The sequence below is a fragment of the Meles meles genome, chromosome 19, assembly GCF_922984935.1.
Source record: "Meles meles chromosome 19, mMelMel3.1 paternal haplotype, whole genome shotgun sequence".
In the NCBI taxonomy this organism is placed as follows: Eukaryota; Metazoa; Chordata; class Mammalia; order Carnivora; family Mustelidae; genus Meles; species Meles meles.
The window spans coordinates 42,975,228-42,994,669 of NC_060084.1; the positions used below are offsets into that span (position 1 = coordinate 42,975,228).

General features: G+C 53.9%; 1 protein-coding gene across 3 annotated transcripts in view; it reads left to right on the forward strand.

Moving 5' to 3' along the window:
• Nucleotides 1-17,968, forward strand: part of WDR62 (WD repeat domain 62) — a 45,591-nt gene extending 27,623 nt beyond the window's left edge. Inside the window, exons 13-32 of one of the 3 annotated variants that reach the window (XM_045988653.1) lie at nt 1,209-1,334; nt 3,876-3,943; nt 4,024-4,145; nt 4,989-5,064; nt 5,682-5,793; nt 5,889-5,952; nt 6,611-6,736; nt 7,737-7,870; nt 10,445-10,497; nt 12,313-12,531; nt 13,818-13,945; nt 14,235-14,338; nt 14,693-14,803; nt 15,101-15,235; nt 15,508-15,619; nt 15,734-15,875; nt 15,956-16,016; nt 16,185-16,838; nt 17,392-17,555; nt 17,649-17,968. In XM_045988653.1, coding sequence (XP_045844609.1) covers nt 1,209-1,334; nt 3,876-3,943; nt 4,024-4,145; nt 4,989-5,064; nt 5,682-5,793; nt 5,889-5,952; nt 6,611-6,736; nt 7,737-7,870; nt 10,445-10,497; nt 12,313-12,531; nt 13,818-13,945; nt 14,235-14,338; nt 14,693-14,803; nt 15,101-15,235; nt 15,508-15,619; nt 15,734-15,875; nt 15,956-16,016; nt 16,185-16,838; nt 17,392-17,555; nt 17,649-17,906 — 2,969 coding nt within the window. In that variant the 3' untranslated portion in view covers nt 17,907-17,968. Of the gene's footprint in view, nt 1-1,208; nt 1,335-3,875; nt 3,944-4,023; nt 4,146-4,988; nt 5,065-5,681; nt 5,794-5,888; nt 5,953-6,610; nt 6,737-7,736; nt 7,871-10,444; nt 10,498-12,312; nt 12,532-13,817; nt 13,946-14,204; nt 14,339-14,692; nt 14,804-15,100; nt 15,236-15,507; nt 15,620-15,733; nt 15,876-15,955; nt 16,017-16,184; nt 16,839-17,391; nt 17,558-17,647 lie in introns of all 3 variants that reach the window. The other 2 variants (XM_045988654.1, XM_045988655.1) reach the window with 2 other exon arrangements.
• Nucleotides 17,969-19,442: the final 1,474 nt, after the last annotated feature.

Here is a 19,442-nt window from a genome sequence, read left to right on the forward strand (position 1 = left end):
CCAGATTCCTCAGGTTCTTTTTCTTCTAAATTCTGTCTGACTCGTATGATTGTGTGCATGCCTTTATCTGCTTCCCCATCTCCATTTCTTTCTCCATGTTTGTGCACGCGTGTGTACGTACTCTCACATAAGTGAAATACTAGCATATACTTTCCTTTTGCTGACTTGTTAGTAAGTTGAAGGCTTGACCTTTTACTCTTCAGTGGGTCTGTGAGGACATCCATTTACATGACCACGTGCACCTATCAAATATGGGCGTTTCACTCTATCCTCTACTGTCCTCTCTTTTGTGGTCCTTATTCCCATTTTGCCGGCTGTCCTGGTATTATCCTGGATAGCACCTTTGTTTCTCCCGTCTGGGTTCACACTTGAGTTTTCATAGCTCTTTTATCACCTTTTTTCTGGAACATTTCCACAGCCTTTGTCTTTATGGCTTGGCTTTCTGCAGACTATAGACCAGTCATTTTGTAGAATCTCCTTCCATTTGAGTTTGTCTGTTTTTCTCATGATTTTTCATTCTGCTGATACATTTTTGACAGGAACAGAACTTAGGTGGAGTCATGTCCTGATCAGTTAGCAATCTTTCCCACACTCTTTCTTCCTTCTTCGTTTCTCCCCACCCTCTGTCCCACCAATTACTCTTGAGGTCTCTCTTCACTCAGTACGTCCTTCCTGAGCTCCCCTCTGCCTCAGGTCATGTGTTCGCCTTCAGACATGTCAGGCGACCAGGGTAAGCACTGTCTGAGGGGGCGCTCTGGCAGAAGGAAGTGTGGCAGTGGGCTGTCAGTAGGACCGGGTCAAGACCCCTGTAGCCAGAGTGCAGAGAGGGAGGGAATAGCGTTCTGGGGAGACCGGGAAGTTGGCAGGGCTTCACATGGCATGCCCAAGAGTTGGACTTAGCAGGAAGTAGTGCTGGGCTCTGCGAGGACATCTGCTGTGGGCACGGGTGACAGAGCGTCCGTGGGTACCTCAAGATTCATCCCCCAACTGGTGGCAGTAGGAGTGAACTGCCAGGATTTGGGGGGCTCTGGGAAACACTGCAGAGAGCTGAGGGAATGGCCCCTTTCTGGGTTTGGGGGCAAGTTGGCTGCAGGTATAGAACCAGAGCCCCTTTCTTCAGGGCTGGGAAAGCCAGACATGCTGCTGTCTGGGAGGCCAGGGCATCAAGCGGCCACCTGGGAACCCAGGGATTCGCTGTCCACTCACAGGGCTGACCTTGCTGGCCTCAGCCAGTCGGGACCGACTGATCCATGTGCTGAACGTGGACAAGAACTACAACCTGGAGCAGACCCTGGACGACCACTCCTCCTCCATCACCGCCATCAAGTTTGCTGGTGAGCCCCCCTCTCTGCTTCCTCCGCCTTGTTTGGTGCGCTCCTTTGGCTACAAGTAACAGCAAAACTCTCTTTAGTTTAAACAAAAAAGGGAAAAGGAAGCTCTGGATTCACACCCAGATGGATTCAAAGGTTGCTTTTTGGTTTTTTTTTTGTTTTTTTTCTCCTTATCAAGACTCTGTCAGCTGCGCCTTTCTGCAGTGGGCGGCATCTGGGTTATCACTGTGCCACTGGAAGGAGACTTCCCCTCTTTCTGTCAGTTTTGGCAGACATGGGACGCTGACTTCCCTTGTGCTGGCTTGAGGCACCTGAGCTTTTCAGAACAGTTTCCAGTGCCAGGGCTTTGGGGTGTTTTCTTGAGGCAGGTGTGACTCATGCGCCCCCCCCAGCCCACACCTGCCTCTGCCTCTGATCCAGGAGGACTGGAATTAGGTGAATGTTGTTTCCCCAAAGGAAATCAGGATGCCAATCCTGCGAGAGGGCAACATGGACACTGGTGACCTTGGCAGGAAAATAGGTGACCTTGAAAATTACTGGAAGCTAATTCTGTGCTGGTGAGAATCCTTGCACTGCAGTTAGCCCCTGCCTTACCCCGCTCACAGCTAGAGTCACACAGCCGAGAGGTGCAGGCTTAGGTCTTGCCTAAGGCTGTCCTGCAAAACCCACACTCAATTAGGAGATCAAAGGGATTTCCTCTAGACTCGAAAGATTCAGCATGGAGGTCCTTGGCTCTGATGAATTCCAAGGGGAGAGGAGGCCGGTCCTGTAGGGTTTAACTGATCAGAACCCAAGAGCATATTCAAAACTATATTCCAGAAGAATCTGTTCATGGAGAGAATATATCCATGTACTTACTCTAAGTTCTTGACTATGAAGAATTTTTTTTACATGTAATCTTGTGACTGAGAAGGTATTAATAACCCTGGGTCCTCCCCACTTCCTGCCCTACCTCTCTGTAGCTAAAACAAGTTAACAATGGACAAAAGTTAACAGTGTTTGACGTGTCTTGTTGAAGATAGCCAAAACTTCTCAGACATCTTTAAAAACTTATTCATTCCATGGGATAGAGTTAGTTAGAATAAATCAGTAAGCCTAACAGTTTGGCCACCAGTGACCTCAGCTTTCATGAGTGGATCTAAGAGCGGTGATGACAGTCCAAGGGGTAGCCCAGGAATTGGTCCTTAAGGCCACCTTCTGCAGGGTGTGGGTTTTCATCAGAGCCCCCAGCTAGTCTGACAAGACATAAGTCCTAGACCCAGCTCCCGAGCACCCTGTTCCAGCTGGGCTTTTCTCAAAACATGGACAATTTTCGTACAAACTGGGCTCCGGCCAGTCGAAACCTAACAGCAGCTGCCTTGCTAAAGAAGGATTCGGTCTTTAACAGTTTTATCTGAAACATATCCAAACAAATGAATACAATATGTGTAGTTTACGGAATAATACAATGACCTTCCCGTCAAGGTTCATAATCAGTGAGTATGCACCAGAACAGACACACGTATTGTTTATAACCAGTGACTGTTCTGATCGCTGTGTTCTAACACTGCTAAGTGCTTGGCCTCCCCACCCCACAGAAACAGAACATTGCCAGTAACTTGCAGGCCTCTCTGGGGCCCTCCCAGGTCACACTTGCTCACCCACAGAGGCCTCACTCCTCTCTGGAGGCCAGTGACTCTTACCAGACGGGCAGCTTGTGTGTCAGGCCTGCACCTACTCCCATGTCCTGCCATGAAACAGCAGGTCTGTGGTGCCAGGGTGTTATCATTTACCTCAGTATTTTACATCTGTTCTGTCCTCACATCCTCACCACGACTCTGAGGTATTTATGCTGTTGGTATTCTAATCTATAAAGAAAGAAGAAAGGCAAGAATATGTAGAGTGCTTACCAGGAGGCAGCCACACTTCCACAGGCGTCACAAAACTCCATGGGCTAGGAGCTGTCATAGGCCCATTGTACAGACAGGAAACTGAGGCATGGAAAGAAAGCCAGGGCTCAGAGCACAGTGTTTAGCCAGAAAATGCCTGAGTCTAATCTTGGCCCTGTCCTGACTCTCTGTGTGCCCTGGGGCAGGACTGTGTGACTCTCAGCCCCAGGTTCATACCTGTACAGTGCAATGGCAGTCAGGAGGGGAGACCCGTGTGGCATGGGCCCTGACCTGAGGTGCTCAGGATGGCCTGGATCTCCCAGTGGTCTGCCTGTCTCCACTTGCTCCCTGCTTTGGTCCCGCCTCCCCTCAGTTGCCCAAATCACCTTTCCAAATCCCAGATCATACATGGTGCCCCTTCTGTGTCCCTGACCTGGTTCCCTATCTGCCCTTGCTCTGCAGAGGTCTGGCGAGCCACTGCTCTATCTGTCCCATCTCATACAGCTCACATCTTAAAATACCACCTGCACCCAGGGCCCACTCACCACCTCCAGGAATCCATCCCTGACCCGCAGCAGAGTTCCCCAGCAGTGAGCTCCCTAGCTAGGATGCCTGCCCCCAGTCAGGCTCGGCAGTGGCCCAGCCTTGCCTAATGCATCCCCCCCTCCTCCTCCAGGCAACAGAGACATCCAGATGATCAGCTGTGGGGCCGACAAGAGCATCTACTTTCGCAGTGCCCAGCAGGTAGATGGGTTGGCCTCCTTGGGGGCTGGGGTGGGCAGCTTGTCGGGGGCATCCTCTGAAGGTCCCTCCTGCCCTGCCAGACCTCGGACGGACTACACTTTGTCCGCACCCACCACGTGGCAGAGAAGACCACCTTGTATGACATGGACATTGACATCACCCAAAAATATGTGGCTGTGGCCTGCCAGGACCGCAATGTGAGGTAAGGAGCTGCCCTGGGCTCCGAGTTGGCCCGGACTGGTTTCTGAGTAGAGCCTATGGTTGGGTCTGTTTTCTTCCCCCTGCTCATCTGGTCCCTCAGGAGCTAGGGTCTATGGAGGGACCCAGCGGCTGTTTCTTAGGAACTGGGCTTACCCAGGCCTAGCCTCCAGGTCAGCAAAGGAGTTCCTTCTGGGTCTCCAGAGTTCTGTGTGGGCTGACTCAGAGGTGCTGATGTGGCTCAGTTCATTCACTCACCTACATTCCCTGAGCACCCAAGCTGGGATGGATGGTGCAGGAGATGCAGCAGCGAGCAGGGCAGCCACGGGCCCTGTCTTCACGGAACTCCCAGTCCAAGCGAGGCAAGATGGACACCTCGCTAGACGGTGACAGCATGGAGCGGCCAGGGCTGGGAGAACCCAGGGGACTTGGGGGGATCCGGACACCTGATCCTACCTGGGGATCAGCAGGGCTTGATGGAAGGAGCATCTGAATTGAGAATGGGAAGGACGTGGAGGAATGAGTCAGGGGAGGGGAGAGCTTGTGCCAAGAAGTTCTCCATCTCTTGCATCTGCTCATTCAAATTGAGGGCCAGGCACCCTGCTTGCTCTGTAGCGGGGAAAATAGACATTAGCTCAACGGACACTGACTTCGTGGGTACCCCAGTACATAACCTCCATGACCTCAGCCTGAGATGGCATCTCATTCTCCAGGGATCAGATGGGGGCTGAGAGGGGGCAAGGGGCTTCCAGGGGCTAGGAAGACAGGCGGTAAGGCTGGAACCAGAACGCAAGAGGGGGCAGGTGGGTGGGGCCACGTTGGCCACGTTGTGACCCCACCTCCCCAGAGTCTACAACACCGTGAATGGGAAGCAGAAGAAGTGCTACAAGGGCTCACAGGGTGACGAAGGGTCCCTGCTCAAGGTGAGTAGCAGCGGCCCCAGGTGGAAAGCACTCACATTCCCCATCTGCCTGATGCCCTGACGGGCCACCGAGACCCGTGGTCTCCTGGGCACCTGACCCAAAGGGTCACAAGCTGGCCAGCACCCACTCCAGCCTGGCTGACCAAAGTTGCTTGGGAGCTTGCGGGGGGCTATCCCCGACTAGTTTACCATTATTTACTGAGCCCTTTCCCAAACTGGGACATTTAAGTGGTTTCTGTTTTGAGTGTCCACGGTGTGGTGAGAACAACCCAAGAGGCCTGGGGGACCTTCTCAGAGCCTCTGGAGGAGGGGAGTTATGAGTTCAGGCTTCAAGGTCAAACTCTCGCAGCTCTGTCTCGGGCTATGACCTTGGGCAAGCATCGTCCTCTGAAGCCTGTTTCATCACCTGTAAAATGCAGATAGAAAGAACCTCCATCACAGGGAGAAATCAGTCTGCACGTGTACAGTGCTTGACCCAGGGCCTGGTTGATCGTTTTTTCACCTGTGAAATGGAAGCAGGAGTTCCATCCTCACCAGGGAGGCTGCAAGGTTTGACCCGGCCTTGCCCCAGGGAAGAAGCAGCCAGCCCCGCTGTCACAGGGGTCCTCTTCTTCCCAGGTCCACGTGGACCCCTCAGGCACCTTCCTGGCCACCAGCTGCTCTGACAAAAGCATCTCGGTGATTGACTTTTACTCGGGCGAGTGCGTTGCCAAGATGTTTGGTCACTCAGGTGGGTATGACTCCCTACATGGGATACCTCCTTGCGCGCCCCCACACAGCCTTCTGACTCAGAAGGGCAGCACAGCTTCTCTGCTCTGCTTTCAGAAATCGTTACTGGCATGAAGTTCACCTACGATTGTCGTCATTTGATCACAGTATCCGGAGACAGGTGGGAAAGCTCTGGAGGCTGCACCTCGCTGGCCTCCCCCTGGGAGTGGGCAAGACTGTTACTGTGGGGAGCGCAGGGGCTCAGACAGCGGGAACACCACGCTCCCAGACTGCCCTGCCCATGCAGAGAGCCCTGCGGAGGGCTCCACCTTACAGCTCTCTCCTTTGACGGTGTGGACCTTGGTGTCACACCCAGCCTGGAGATCACACATCTGCCACTTATGTGGCATCTTGAGCAGGTTATGTCCTATCTCTAAGTCTCAGTTTGCTCGTCTTTAAAAGATGATCCCAGCATCCTGGACAGTTATGCAGTGAGAATCAAATGAGGTGGCATATAAAGTCCTTGGAGTGTGGTTGGTACCCAAAGAAGTCTCTTTTGTCGCTCCTTTTGGTTTATTACAGTCCTTCCCCAGCCCCTTTTCTTGAGCTTTGAGAACTTCAGAACAGGTCCTGGTTCGCTGGGAGGCTTTGAACCCCTCCCAGGGTGTAGACCTCATGTGGCCTGGAACCCCTGCCCCAACCCCAAGCGGAAGGCAGGTGTTTTCTGGGAGGGGCCAGGGAATGGGGTCTTGGCTGTGGTAACCCAGGGGGCCCCAGTGTCTGACGGCTTCCGTGTCTCCTGTTCCTCTCCCTTCCGCATCTGTCTCTGGCCTCTGCAGCTGCGTGTTCATCTGGCACCTGGGCCCAGAGATCACAAACTACATGAAGCAGCACTTGCTGGAGATCGACCACCGGGAGCAGCAGCAGCAGCACATGAAGGACGGGAAGTGGAGCAGCCAGCCCAGGTCCTGGCAGTGACCTAGCCCTCCGACATTTGTCTGTCTGCCAGAGAAGTGTCTTCCTGCCCTGGGCCCCCTGAGGAGTGACAGCAAAGGCAGCCATGGCCAGGACGGCCCTAGGCCCTGCTTGTGTGCAGCCGTGGCCTCGGTGAAGAAACAGATTTTGAAAGTATATGGGAGAAGGGTTTTGAAGTGGAAAAGCAAAATGGAGAGCCTGTGAGCACTGTGATGGGGGAAGGAGCTCCAGGGAACTGTGGGGCCCAGGGGAGGTCCCCGCCCCAGTGTGCAGTGAGAAGGGAAGGCTCTGGCAGAGGGTCCTTACTCTTCCCCCTTTTTATGCTGCAAGACCAGTTTTACTTGGAGTGGAGTCGTACTCTAACTTTTGGTTAGGGATTTCAGTTTGGAGGTCTCACTCGAGTGGGAGATTTCGGGGCTTATCCTCTCTCCTGCCTCTGGAGCTGTCCTTGCCTTTCTCTGCCTTGAGGCTTTGCCTTTGCCTCCCCGCAGGGACCGGACCTGAACATTGGAGGTCTTGCCAATCTAGGTACCAAGGGCGTGGGGAGCTCCTCTCGGCTCCTGGTTTTGAGGCTTCCACATTGCCCCAGGTGCCCTCCAGTGCCCACCTTGTGTCAGGCGTGTTTTAGGGTCCTGTACTCCAAAAGAGATAAAACCTTATTGCTACCCCCCCAATACACACTCCCCAGAATGAAGTACACAGCTTAGTACTAAAGCCCCCACTGTCTGCTTTGCTTTCTGTCCCCTGGCTATGGCCCTTAGAGAGTTTGTCTTATTTTTTGAGCGCCGTCTTTGTAATATCTCATTTATTATGGTGATATTTCCAGCAGAGCAGGTGTGGCAGGGAGCTCTCCCAGCACCATCCTGACCAGATCAGTAATATGTGCACCTGGAAGCTAGCACAGGGCCCAGCCCTAGACACCTCCCTGTCCCTCCCACCACCACCCCATTTACCTATTTCTCTCCTTGCCATTCTTATTCCTGGCCTCAGGCAGGAGACCTATACATCTGCGCCCAGTGAGATTTGCTCCTTAAGCCCTGGAGAGCAGACAGAGGATGAGCTGGAGGAAGAGTGTGAACCGGAAGAGTTGCTGAAGACACCATCCAAAGAGAGCTTGGACCCAGGTTGGGAAAGGGGTCCATCCAAAGGGGCCCTATTTGAACTCTTGGTATAGGGATTGTTGCTGAGTTTCGCCCACCACTTGGAAATGAAGCTCAATAACCGTATCAGTCAGGACTCCCTCTGTGTAATAGCAGCCAGACTCTCACTGGCTTCAGCTGGAAAGAGAATTTATTGGATCATATACCTGAAAATTGCTTTATTGGCTTCAGGCAATAGCTGGACCCCTGTCGTCAGGTGATGTTAAAGGAATTTATTTTTCTCCACATTTTGGCACTGCTTTTCTCCACATTGTCTTTGCTTTCAGGCAGACTCTCCCTTTCCTGGTGGCAGAGTCCCCCCAGCAGTTCTAGGTGATAAAACTCTAGAGAAGAGAGCATCTCTTTCCCTATAGCTCAAGCAAAAGCCTAGGGTCGTGACTCACGTTTCCAGTGTGAGTCATGGTGGCCATTTCTGAGCCTGTAGCTGTGATTGGCCAAGCCTGAGTCATGTGGTCATCCCTGAAGGGCACTGGAGCCACGTGACCAAAGAGGGTGGGTAGGGGTGCAGGGGATGTCCCAGGGGAAAAACAAGGTGCTGTTAACCAGAAGACAACACATTCTGTTTGTTCAGGCAGAAGGGAGAACAGTAGCTCAATGACTTTATAGCAGGCCAGGATTTCTCTAAATTTCTGCCCTTCTGCATGTTGCCTTGGCTTAGGCCCTCATGGCTACAAGATGGCTGCTGGTTGCATAGGACAGTCCCTCTTCCAGCCTCCTTTGGAGAGGACACTTGCCCAGAAGCTCCCCGCAGGCTTCTCTCAGGTTCCATCGGCCGTGGTTGCTCCAGCTAAGAGAGGCTGGGGGCTTTCAGTGTGGGGCAGGGTCCTCTGCCAACAGGGGCTGACTAGACAGTAGTTAACAGTAACGTAAGAATTCAGCCTTGGAAAAAAATCAGAGTAAGCAAATTTTCTTTGTTGCCACCCTCACACCCAATCCCATGTTCTCTCCAGGGTGGCTGCTTCTGTCAGTTTCTTATGAGTCCTTACAGGCCTTTTCCCAAACGTTAATATGCATATGTACACAACCATTAGAACATGTCATATTTATGTACATAAGTTGTATTCTACTACAGACATCATTCAGTAGCTTTTTCCTCTCAGAAGTATCTTTTCAGGGTGCCTGGGTTGCTTAGTCAGTCTGACTCTTGGTTTCGGCTCAGGTCGTGATCTCAGGGTTGTGAGATCAAGCCCTGCATCAGGCTCTATGCTCATGTGGAGTCTGCCTGTGATTCCTTCCCTCTTCCTTCCTCTCCCCTTCTGCTCCTCATACTTGCACGCGTACTCTCTCTTTCTCTCAAATATTATTTGACAGAAATCACAAGCAGGCAGGCAGAGAGAGAGAGAGGGAGAAGCAGGCTCCCCACTGAGCAGAGAGCCTGATGTGGGGCTTGATCCCAGGACTCTGAGATCATGACCTGAGCCGAAGGCAGAGGCTTAACCCACTGAGCCACTCAGGTGCCCCTAAATAAAATCTTTTTTGAAAAAGGGAAGAGGGCACCTGGATGGCTCAGTGGGTTAAAGCCTCTGCCTTCGGTTCAGGTCATGATCCCAGGGTCCTGGGATTGAGTCCCGCATCGGGCTCTCTGCTCAGCAGGGAGCCTGCTCTTCTCTCTCTCTCTCTCTCTGCCTGCTTCTCTGCCTACTTGTGATCTCTGTCTGTCAAATAAATAAAATCTTTACAAAAAAGAAAAGAAATATCAATCTCTCTCAAATGAATAAACTCTTTGAAAAAGAAAACAACCAAAACAATGAACACTGTTACGCTGTAAATAAACAAATAAACGAATAAAAAAAAAAAAAGAAAACAAGAAGAAATATTCACCTATTGATGGATACAAAACAAAGGACACTCTCTTTTTCTTTAAGGATTTTATTTATTTAGAGAGAGGATGAGTGCGAGTGGTGGGGGGGACAGAGAGAGAGGGTGAGAGTCTCAAGCAGACACCATGCTGAGCAGGGAATCCGGCGCAGGACTGGATCTCAGCACCCTGAGATTCATGACCAGAGCCTGAGCCAAAATTGAGTCAGATGCTCAACCAACTGAGCCACCTAGGTGCCCCATAGGCCTCTCTCTCTTAACCAGCAGCATAGTAGGGTATTTTAAGGTATTTGCCTCTGGAAGGACATTTAGGGTTCTCTAACTGTGCACCTTTGTGATAAGGCTGTGCTGACCACTCCTAGATCTCTCCAGGCACATGTGAGTGTTTCTCCAGGACGGAGGTGAGGGCTGACATTTAGTACACTTTTTATTTCAAAAGAGACCCCCAGGGTCCCCACATCATGTTACTGCCCCACCTAGCAGTCAGCTTAAGCCCTCTGCTCTCCCATGCTTCTGCCAACACTTGATAATATAAAGCATTTTAATTTTGGTCCATTGTGTAAATTTGCATTTTCCTGACCATTAGTAAGGTTGAGCATCTTTTGGTCTTTCTGTCTGTTCCTTGTATTGTCTCTTTGGAGAATTGCCGATTTATGTACATTGCCCATTTGTCTGTTGGGTTGTTTATTCTCTCTTCCTGGATTCCTTGTGTCTCTCCAGATCCTCGGTGTCTGCTGACCAACGGCAAACTGCCCCTCTGGGCAAAGCGGCTGGTGAGTCTGCCCGGAGACCGGGGCACCTACGGCTGGCAAAGTAGGGGTACTCTTCCTCATGCTCTTCTTTCTTCTGGAAGCCTGTTTCCCTCCCTGCATCTCTCCTTCCCCTGGAGAACCCCATCATCCTTCTAGTCTCCGCTTAGACAGTCCTTCATTTGTGTAACACACAGAGCAAATACCTCCCCTGGGCCAGCCTTGTTCTGAGCATTCCATACAGCAGGGAGCGAGGCAGGCCTTCACAGGCTCATTTTCTAGTGTGGGACATGGACAGTATCCATATCAAACAGTGAGTTGTATAGTATTTTGGGAGCTGATAAGTGCTGTGGAGGAAAAAAACTGAGAAGGAAAATAACAAGCGTTGGGGAAAGGGGACAACAATTTTAGGATGAACAGAAAAGGCCTTGCTGGGAAGGTGATATTTGAACAGAGTTGAAGTGAGGGAGAAGTGCAGTTCCTGGGAAAGAATGTTCCTGGAAAAGAGCAGTATGCAAGACAGAGACCATGAGCCAGGACTGTGCCTATTAGCATGTTCAAAGAGGTACAGGGAGGCCCAGTTGCCTGGGTTGAGGGTGAATGAGGGGCAGGGTTGGGGAGAGAGGGGACGGGGGCCAGATGGTGTGGCACCGTGTGGTATGGACTGTGGTGTGTTCCCTAAACACTCCTCGTTGTCCACCCCACTTATTTTTGCCCCTGGCACCGAGTGAGATGGAGGCAAGGGAGGGCTCTGAGCTGAGGAAGGTCATGGTGTAGCATCAAGTGTGAACATGAGGGGCAAGCGCGGGGCGTCGGAGGAGACTGTTGGGATCATGCAGGCAGGAGAGGTGGGAGACTGGATAGATTTTGAAGGTGGAACCAAATGACTGGATGTGAGAGAAAGAAGATGAGGTTAGGATCGAATGATTGATTGTTACTTAGCGGAGGGGCAGGCTAGGAGCCAGGGGGTTAGAAGCTGGCGCAGGATTCTACACCCGAGGTTGGATGATTTATTTCAGTAACAGTGTCAGTCCTCAGATCAGACCCTGTCATCTCCTCAGGGAAATCCTCCCTGCCGTCCCCTCCCCTGCAGACCAGGCCTCTCAAGACCCCAAGCTTCCCCTTATCCGTGAATGCTACAGGTGGGATTCCCTTCAACAAATACACACAGCACCTTACTCCGTAGGCTCTCTTCCAAGAATTTTATATGTATTATCTCCCTTAATCCCCAGTGAGATGTAGGAGCTTTTCATATCCCTATTTCACACATGGAGAAGCTGAGGCACAGAGAAGTTAAGTAACTCGTCCGGAGTCACACAGCTAGGAATTCAAAGATATGGGCTGCTCCAGAGCCGAGATCTTAGGCACACACCCTCCACTGTCTCTCAAGTCATAGTCTTACGTGGAGGCAACACTGGGCAGGACCAGGATTGGAGAAATGTCCATATCTTGGATGTGTTTGGATGGCAGAGGTGAGGGAATTTGCTGAAGAAATGCAATGTGGAGTCTGAGGGACAGTATAAGAATGAAGGACAACCTTGAGGTTTTGGAGCCTGAGCAACAGGCGAGAATAAGGCTTTAGGAGGAGCCGATCTGTGGGGATCAGGAGTTACTTTCAACATGTTCGCTTTCAGATATCACTAAGGATCTGTATAGTGTGAGTAGTTGCACATGCGTGTCTGGAATTTAACAGATTTGGGCTGGAGATGTTTCTCTGGAGGCTGTTGCTGAGTGGTGTTTAAAGCCAAGAGACGGGATGGAGTCCATGCAGAGTCCCTGGCTCCCGTCAGAGTTGGTGAGCTCTTGGCTAGCTGCCTGACCATCCCCTGTCACCCTCAGCTAGGGGACGATGACGTGACAGATGGTTCAGCCTTCCATGCCAAGCGCAGCTACCAGCCACATGGCCGCTGGGCGGAGCGGGCTGACCAGGAGCCCCTCAAGACCATCCTGGATGCCCGGGACCTGGATTGCTACTTCACTCCCATGAAGCCCGAGAGCCTGGAGGACTCGATTCTGGATACAGTGGAGCCCCAGAGCCTGGCGGCCATACTGAGTGAGGTACGGGCCGCCCCAGCCCAGCCCACAGTCCCCACGCTGTGACTGCCCACCCAGGACTTGGGGCCTCAGCAGTCTCATTTTGGAAATCAAGCTGAGTGTCTCACTGAAGGGGTGCGAGATAATTACATGACATGGTGGAGGGAAGGAGGGTGAGGCCCTGCCCCTGGTGCAAGTGAGACTTCCCAGGAGGCTGGGAGCTGGGTCCCTTGGTGGCTGGCTGGGGGGACAGGGAGGGACATTTGAGCAGGTAGAGCCGGGGTCTTAACCCTTCTCTGCTGTGTGAGACTTGCCAGAAGACTTGCTTCTCTAGGCTTCTGCTTTCAGAAAAGAAATGGTCATTAAAAAAAAAAAAAACCCGGGGGGCGCCTGGGTGGCTCAGTGGGTTAAAGCCTCTGCCTTCGGCTCAGGTCATGGTCCCAGGGTCCTGGGATCGAGCCCCGCATCGGGCTCTCTGCTCAGCAAGGAGCCTGCTTTCCTTCCTCTCTCTCTGCCTGCCTCTCTGCCTACCTGTGCTCTCTGTCTGTCAAATAAATAAATAAAAAAATCTTAAAAAAAAAAAAAAAAGAGCTCCCTTTAAAAAAAAAAAAAACCCCGGGAGTGGGGGGGGGGGGTTTCTAAAAAATGGGCATAAAAAGAAAGCCCTCAGAGGGCTTTGACAGGAATCCAGCACCAAGAATAGGGCCTGGGCCCTCAGAAGTGCTGAGGCAACTTTACCTCTTGTTCTGTTATTGTCCAAACAAAATTATTTTTTATTCTATAAACTATCTTTAAAAGTTAGTTAAAAGATAAAAAGATAAAAGATAAAAGATAGTTTATTCTATAAACTATCTTTTTTATTGTGAAATACACACATACACTTGTTTGTACCAATCGTAGGTATACAGCTTGACAATTACCTCTGTATACACCTATGTATCCCCAACCCAGGCCAAAATATCGAGTATTTTCTATCTCGTGGAAGACCCCCTTGTGCCCTCCTAATCAGTACTCCCACCTGAGGTAACCAGCCTTCTGGCCTCTCGCCAAGGATTCGTTTGTCTATTCTTGAACGTCATACCAATCGACTCTTGGAGGGTCAGAGCCTTACCCGTAAGGGACTGATGGTCATGACGGAGGAGCGCAGAATGAGCTCGGGATGAGCACGTCACTTGGCCGATGCCCTGGCTCACAGTGAGGGCCCAGCCCATCTTTCCTGTTACCGTGGGTGTCGGCGGCACAGCTGGCAGATTGCAGGGGGCCCTGGCTGCCAGGCCGCCTCCGATGGCTCTGCCCCCCTCACCCCACAGTCGGAGAGTCCCCAGGAGGTTTGCAGTGGGCATCCCTCCTTCCTGCCCCTACAGAGGGAGTCCTCCGAGGACAGTGAGCTCATCATTTACTCCCTAGAGGCGGAGGTGACGGTCACAGGAGCAGACAGGTGGGTGTCCTCTGCACCAGGGGAAGCCTTAAGGCGTTGGAAGATCTGCCATGGGCCTGCAGAAGTGGGAGGAGCAGTAAGGCGGGTGGCACGGGAGCCTGGCCCTGCAGCCTCAGTTTCCCTGGTTCCAGGTGGAGGTGCAGGGAGACCTTGCAAGAGGGAGGCGAGGCGAGGCGAGGCAGTGCTCAGCAGGACCAGGGCACACATGTCTAGGGCCTCAGGGTGCAGGCCAGCTGCTTACTACCTAGCATGTTCTCAGTCCCTCGCCCCACCCTCCCTGGCACTGCAGTGAGTACGGCATGAAGGACATTGAGGGGGAGCCCAGAGACCAGCAAGGTGACGCCTACCTCAGAGTCTCCTCCATCGGCCCAAAGGATCAGAGCCCACCTGAGGGTGAGTAGCAGGAGGCAAAGACCCCGCAGTAGTCTGTTTGTCCAGCCAAAGCCCCTTTCTGGGTATTAATGGTGACTCTGACTCAGTCTCCCTAAAGCTCAGAGTCTATCACAGAGGCAGACATGGTCCCTGCTGTGACCTGAGGGTTCTCGAGCCCAGCTGCCCTACTGGCAGGAGCCCAGCTCTGCCACTTCCTCGAAGTGTAAACTTGCTGCTCCATAAAAATGGAGAGTGGGTATCATTACCCCCATTCTCCAGATTGGAAAACTGAAGCCCTGGGACCCTGAGCCACCTACCTGACTCCCCCAGTGAGGGTCTGGCTTTCGGCTCCTGACTCCCGCTCTGCCCCTCCAGACTCAGGAGAATCCGAGGCCGACTTGGAGTGCAGCTTCAGCACCATCCAGTCCCCCACTCCACGGCCAGCCCCGGACCCTCGGTTTGACATGATGATGCCCCCCATGCCGGGTGAGCAGGGCCCAGATGTGGGGAAGATGGTGCAGGGGACTCGCTAGGGGATGGCCGTGCTAGATAATCACTTTCCCCACATCAGCCCCGCACTTAGTGCCCACTAAGCCTCCATTTCCTTGCCCAGAAGGTGGAGCCATTAGCTTCTCCTCGGTCTAGTGGTAACAGGGTGTGTGATGGGCGAGTCCAGTTTTCTCCATTGTTAAGTGTCTGGCGTCTTTGTCTGGGCGTCTGCTGTGACTCACGGTGTTGACGATTCTCTCCTCGCCCCCTTCGCCTCCCTTCGCCTCTCCCCAGGATGCCCAGGTACCGCAGAAGAGTTATCCCAGCCCGAGGTGCCAGGCATACCAAATGGCTCCCTGCCCCAGACCCCTGAGCAGGAGAAGTTCCTGCGCCACCACTTCGAGACGCTCACCGACGCTCACCCTGAGGGTAGGGCCCTGCCAGGGCAGGCCATCCAGTGCTGGGCACGGCGTGGGTGTCTCGGGTAGGGCTTCCTTGCAGGGCTGGCAAGGGTGGTAGGAAGGCTTTGCATTTTCTCCTAAGGACTGAGCCGCACAGGCGCCTCTGCTGTGTTTGCTCCCCAGGCGCGTGTGTGGTCTATTGACGGTGTTTCTGGGGATCCACCTGCTGGTCTGCGGGCCTTCCTGGGCCCAGGGCTGGGTGGCTGGAGGGATTCTGAGGGCTCCCTGGGCATCTTCTAGAGCTCTTCCATGGATCCCTGAGAGACTTGGAGGCCTCGGAGACCGAGGACTTCTTTAATCCCAGGCTGAGCATCTCGGCCCAGTTCCTTTCACGCCTCCAGAAGACATCCAGGTAAGAGCCGGTGAACCCTCACCGCACCCCCATCTCTCTCTATCCCCCAGGGTGAGGCTGCATCCCCTCAGGGACCCCCAGGACAGCAATGACTGCCTGGTTTCCTTCCCACAGGTTCACCCACAGCTTCCCTTCCCAGCTGCCCGTGCACCTGGTAAAGTCTCCAGAGGTCAAGTTCACGGAGCTTGGGGGCAGCCAGTCCAGAGCAGAGCCTCTGAGAGCAGGCACTGGCTACACCTCCCCAGGCAGGACCAACGTGAGTACTGGGACTGCCTCCCTCAGGACTTGGGGCTGGGAGCTGGAGGCTTTGTCCTCACCTCATGGCTGTGCACGCAGGTCCTGGCTGGGAAAAAGGCTGAGGAGCCCCTTGAGACCCTGGAGACCTGGCGCCCACTGAGTGAGTGCCCCCCCCCCACCGCAGACAAATGGCCCTAGATGCCCATCAGAACCATGGGGCAGCAGGGATGGACGGGGTCCCCTTAGACCTCGAAGCCCCGTGGGGAGGGCCCCTGTCTATCGGCTCTGTGGCTGGGCTGTGAGAGTGAGCTGGCCACTTCCTTTACAGCCCCCTGCCTCCCAGGCCGGACGCCCTGTGCCCCCTCCTCCTCAGCACTGCCCACTGACGGGAAGCCTTCGACGCCCACAGCGCAACCCACTCCAAGCCTGGCTCAGGGTGTCCACGGCTCCTCCACCCACCCCTACATGGAGGCCACAGGCAGTTCCCGTGCCAAGATGCCACGCAGCATCTCCCTTGAGGACAGTGAGGGCCCTGTCCTGGCAGAGCTGGCCAGGCCCCTCCACAGGCCCTCCTCCATGGGGGACCTGGTGTCCCTGCGTCAGGAGCTCCAGGCCATCCCCACCATGGCAGCACCCAGTTCTAACGACGAGAGCCGAGAACCTGCCTTGTCGTCCTGGGGCAACCACGAGGCCCGGGCCAGCCTGAGGCTGACCCTGTCAAGCATCTGTGACAAGCTCTTGCTGCCCTCTCCCCCACTGGAATCTGCAGCCAGCCAGCCCAGTGTCACCATCACAACAGCCACCTTCCCAGTCCCCAGCCCCACGGACGCAAGCTCCCTTAAGCTCCACAATTCCACCTTCCTCCCAAGGCTCCTGGTTCCTGGGCCCCTCAACACCCCTGCCCACCCCAATAGCACCCCACTTCCAGAGGCTAGGCCTGGGGTCCCTGGCAGTGTCAACTCCTTCCTGGAGCCCACCTCTGGTAAGTACCACTCTTGGGGCAAGGGACTGTCCCCCAGGCTCTTCCCATGTACAGCTGGCTTAGCTCCAAAGGTGGCCCCTTGACCCGGTCACAGGGGTTGCTCCATTCATTTATTTGTTCGTTGGTTCATTTATATATTTAGGGAGCACTTCGTATGTGTTGGGCTTTGTTCTGGACCCTGGGCACATGGGGCTTGGTCGTCAACAAGACTACGAAGAGTGGACACCTTCAGTGGGGAGATGGCCAGACTAAATGGAAAGCAAAGTGTTAAGAGTATCCCAAAGGCATATGTGCTAAGGACAGAAATAAGAGAAAGGGTTTAGGGAGTGAGAAGGCGGGGCGGGGGGGGCAGTGGTTACAGTTTTAAGCAGGATAATGAGAAAAGGCTTCAAGGAGTAGGGGGCATTTGAGCAGAACGAGAAGGAAGTGAGCCTTAGGGGACTGAGGGAAGCCTTCCAGGCAGAGGGACAGCCGTTGGGATCAGCCCAGCCACCCTAGCCTCTCTTAGATCAGCTAAAAAGTGGAGGTGTCTTTCTCATTCCCTCCCCTCTAGCCCCAGATGCCCTCAGTCTGGTCCAGGGCAGCCCTGGACACTGGGAGGAGCCTGGGGTGCCGGCCAGGGTCCTGCCCCCAGCTCCCCTTGAACTGAGCAGTGTGAGCATCATCGTGCACAGACTGCAGACTGCCTTCCAAGAAGCCCTGGACCTTTACCACCTGGTGAGTGCATCCCTGGGGCCAGAGGAGAGGGCTGGGCAGCTCCCCGGGGCTGCTGGGTTGGGTGGCCCCTGACAAGTTTGGTACCCCTTGCAGGTCTCCAGTGACCCTGTGAGCACTGACCAGCAGCGGCAGGCACGGGCCGAGCTGGCCTCTACCTTTCTTTGGATCCGTAACCAGTTAGAGGCCAGTGACTGGCTGGTTGGGACTGACGTGGCCCAGGCCCAGCACAGCCCGGGTGCCCCCTCCCCAACGACGCTGTGCCCCCTGGCCAGCCCAGACTTGCACGCCCTGCTGGAACACTACTCGGAGCTGCTGGTGCAGGCCGTGCGGAGGAAGGCACGGGGAGACTGAGGGCCGGCAGCCCTGCTGCTTCGGAAGAACTAGGTGTCTTAAGTAAATAAACCGACAGCTTAGAGGAATGGTTCCTGGTGCCTGTCGGGGTGCCTGCACAGAGCTCCCTCACGTGGATGCTGGGGAAGGAGGGTGGACAGCAGGGTTGTGTCGGGCCAGCCGGGGGAACGTGGGTCGATGAACTTCGGAAGGGATGACATTTGTATGCAGCAAGTGTTGGCCACCTAATGTTGTGCCCTCACCTGCTCTCCCTCTTCCTGTCTCACTGGGGGGACATCAGCCTCAGCGCCTGTCTTGTTCAGGACTCCATCAGTGGGACCAACATTCCCAAGAAATTTGGGAACTGCAATAATGACGATCCCATGTCGTCCGTCCCCACGGAGCTGCTCTGGACTCAGCTGGGGTCCTTGCCCGGGGGGCCCAGCTATTTTCCCAAGGAGGGACCAGCCCTTCCTCCCTGCCCCCTTACTGGTGCCCAAGAACCCACTAGAGCCACTGCCATCACCATGTGCCAGACCCTGGTTCCCAGGACACACACTGCCACCCCACTGATTTGTGGCCCCTAGGCCAAGCCCACGTTGGATCCTGTGAGGTCCAGACTTCTGTCCCTCCCTGCAGCAGTGGAAATAGAGGAGAACCCAGCAAGCTCACTTATAATCGCTCATAATCGGGCAGCGTGCCCAGACCATCCCAGCAGCTGGGACAAGAAATTCTCTCCCCAGCAGGACTCTCCAGATTCAACCCATGAGCTCCCAGCTGTGGTACCAGCTTCCCCAGGCAGCAGGCATCTAGCCATGTGGTATGTCTGCCAAGAACTGTGACCACTCTTGTGACCACAAAAGCCCCCACTGTCCCAATTCTCTATAAAAAGGAAGGCGGCAAGGGAGGGCCCTCTGCTGTCTCTGGAAACATTGACACACATCACAACCAGTCGTGCTGTTTGAAAAATCCTGCCGGGCACCTGTCTGTCATACGTGCCAGGGGTAGGGAGAGGAACAAGACAAAGCATCTGTCCTCATGGTATTAGCCTTCTAGAAAGCAAAACGGGAATTAAAACTATCTGTAGGTAAGCTGAGGGAGTTCACTGTGCTGGCTGGATGAGCCAGGGGAAGGTCTTTGTGGGGTGACATTTGAGCTGAGGCCTGACAGAAGGCACAGGTCACGTGGACATCTTGGGAAGGTATCCGAGCAGAACAGCCAGTGCAAACACCCCACTGGGGGATCAAACGTATGGAAGGAATGGAGTGAGGAGAAAGGGTAAGAGGAAATGGGAGGAAGAATGGGGTTCAAGGGGCAGGGCCCTTTTGCTTCATGACATTTAAATCCAAGAAATATTCACAACACAATTTTCCCCCCTAAATAAGATACCTGACCTTGGTGTTTGAGGCAATGCCCAATATTGTTTATTTCTCAGAGTTCCTCCCCTTGCCCTGCCCTACAGGTGACATATCCTTGGGGAACCGCTCTCTCTGTCCCTGCCATGCCTGGCCACAGTCACCAAAGATCTCTGCGCCAAGGCTTGGCATCCAGGCCCCT